Consider the following 1,305-nt stretch of genomic DNA (forward strand, 5'->3'; position numbering starts at 1 on the left):
TACTCAACTCTCTAATGCTCACAATGAGATGGTGCTACCGCACAACTTCCTTTGAATAGGCAGAACCAAATCTGTTGATACTATACGTCGATTTCAGTCAACCAATAACGTGTATCCTCAAACACACACCTTTTTTTTCTGCCGCTTCACACGCCCTTCTGACTGTGGGTCATAAATCAATGATCAACAAAATCCTCTTCCAGTGAGTGACTGAAAAGCAGGCTGCTCTATTTAACAGGGCACCAGAAATCATGTTGATTGCAGGACGCCTTGCTCTCCTTCTGGCTTTCTTATCTGGTGAGTAGCTGCAATTGTTTTGTTTCCGAATTTTAATGAGGCTCTGTTTTTTTTTTCCTGTTCATCACCGCCACAACGACAGGTGCACAATTGGGAGTCATACCATTTAAATGAATGCTGTTTTAATTTAACAGGTGCTCAGTCTGAGGTGGTGTTGGCTCAGCCAGAATCTGAGACGGGGTTCGCCGGACAGTCACTGAAACTGACTTGTAAAACCAGCGGTTTCAATCTGAAGGACTACAATATGCATTGGTACCGCCAAGGTCCTGAAAAGGGTCCACAATGGTTAGTTCGCTACTACAGTGAAAGCGTCAGCAATTATCATCCAGAGGTCAGAGGACGAATTATTGCTTCCAAAGACCTTTCAAACAGTATCTTCGCTCTGGATATCAAGACACTTAAAATATCAGATGGTGCGACATATTATTGTGCACAGCAACACAGTGAGACAGATCAGTTACCAACCTGCACAAAAACCCAAAAGAGGAAATGTATTATTTTCTGCTCGTCTCAAATCTACAAAACATGCACCATCGACAGCAGCTCAAATAATCACAATATTGTAAATAACAGCAGGAACTCATTCTGCTCTTCAGGTCTCTGACTGCTGTTTTCAATTGTAACTCGATCATTCCCACTCTTCCACTATTTCCACAGAATATTGAGTTCTTTTTCTCCTCTTTTTTTATACGTAAATTTATCTTGTTGCATTCTAACTTTCATTTTCCTCTCCACCAGTAATTTGGTCTTGTAACCCTGATCCTCACAATAAGCTGCATAAAGTTTCACATTCTTGCTTCTACTGTACCGTTTGTCTCAAATCAGTCTGACTGAAATAGCGACACAAGCAAAATTTACTAGTCCAAATTTCCCAGCACTTGAATAAAATACACAGTAGATCTCTGTTTTTCATGTAGAAGACTCCCAGTTTCTCCAATCTTGCCACATTGCTGCAGCCTTTTGTTCCAGACGACATTCCAGCCAAGCTCCGTGTACCCCTCTTTAGGG

The 1,305-nt window shown here is 41.5% G+C and overlaps 1 gene segment (V, D, J or C); it reads left to right on the top strand.

The window, feature by feature from the left end:
* The first annotated feature begins 216 nt into the window (after window positions 1-216).
* LOC122543724 lies at window positions 217-901 on the top strand. The segment is given in 2 exon segments: window positions 217-297; window positions 432-901. Coding segments are annotated over 2 exon segments (516 nt in total).
* Window positions 902-1,305: the final 404 nt, after the last annotated feature.

The sequence above is a fragment of the Chiloscyllium plagiosum genome, chromosome 44 (assembly GCF_004010195.1).
Source record: "Chiloscyllium plagiosum isolate BGI_BamShark_2017 chromosome 44, ASM401019v2, whole genome shotgun sequence".
NCBI lineage: Eukaryota > Metazoa > Chordata > Chondrichthyes > Orectolobiformes > Hemiscylliidae > Chiloscyllium > Chiloscyllium plagiosum.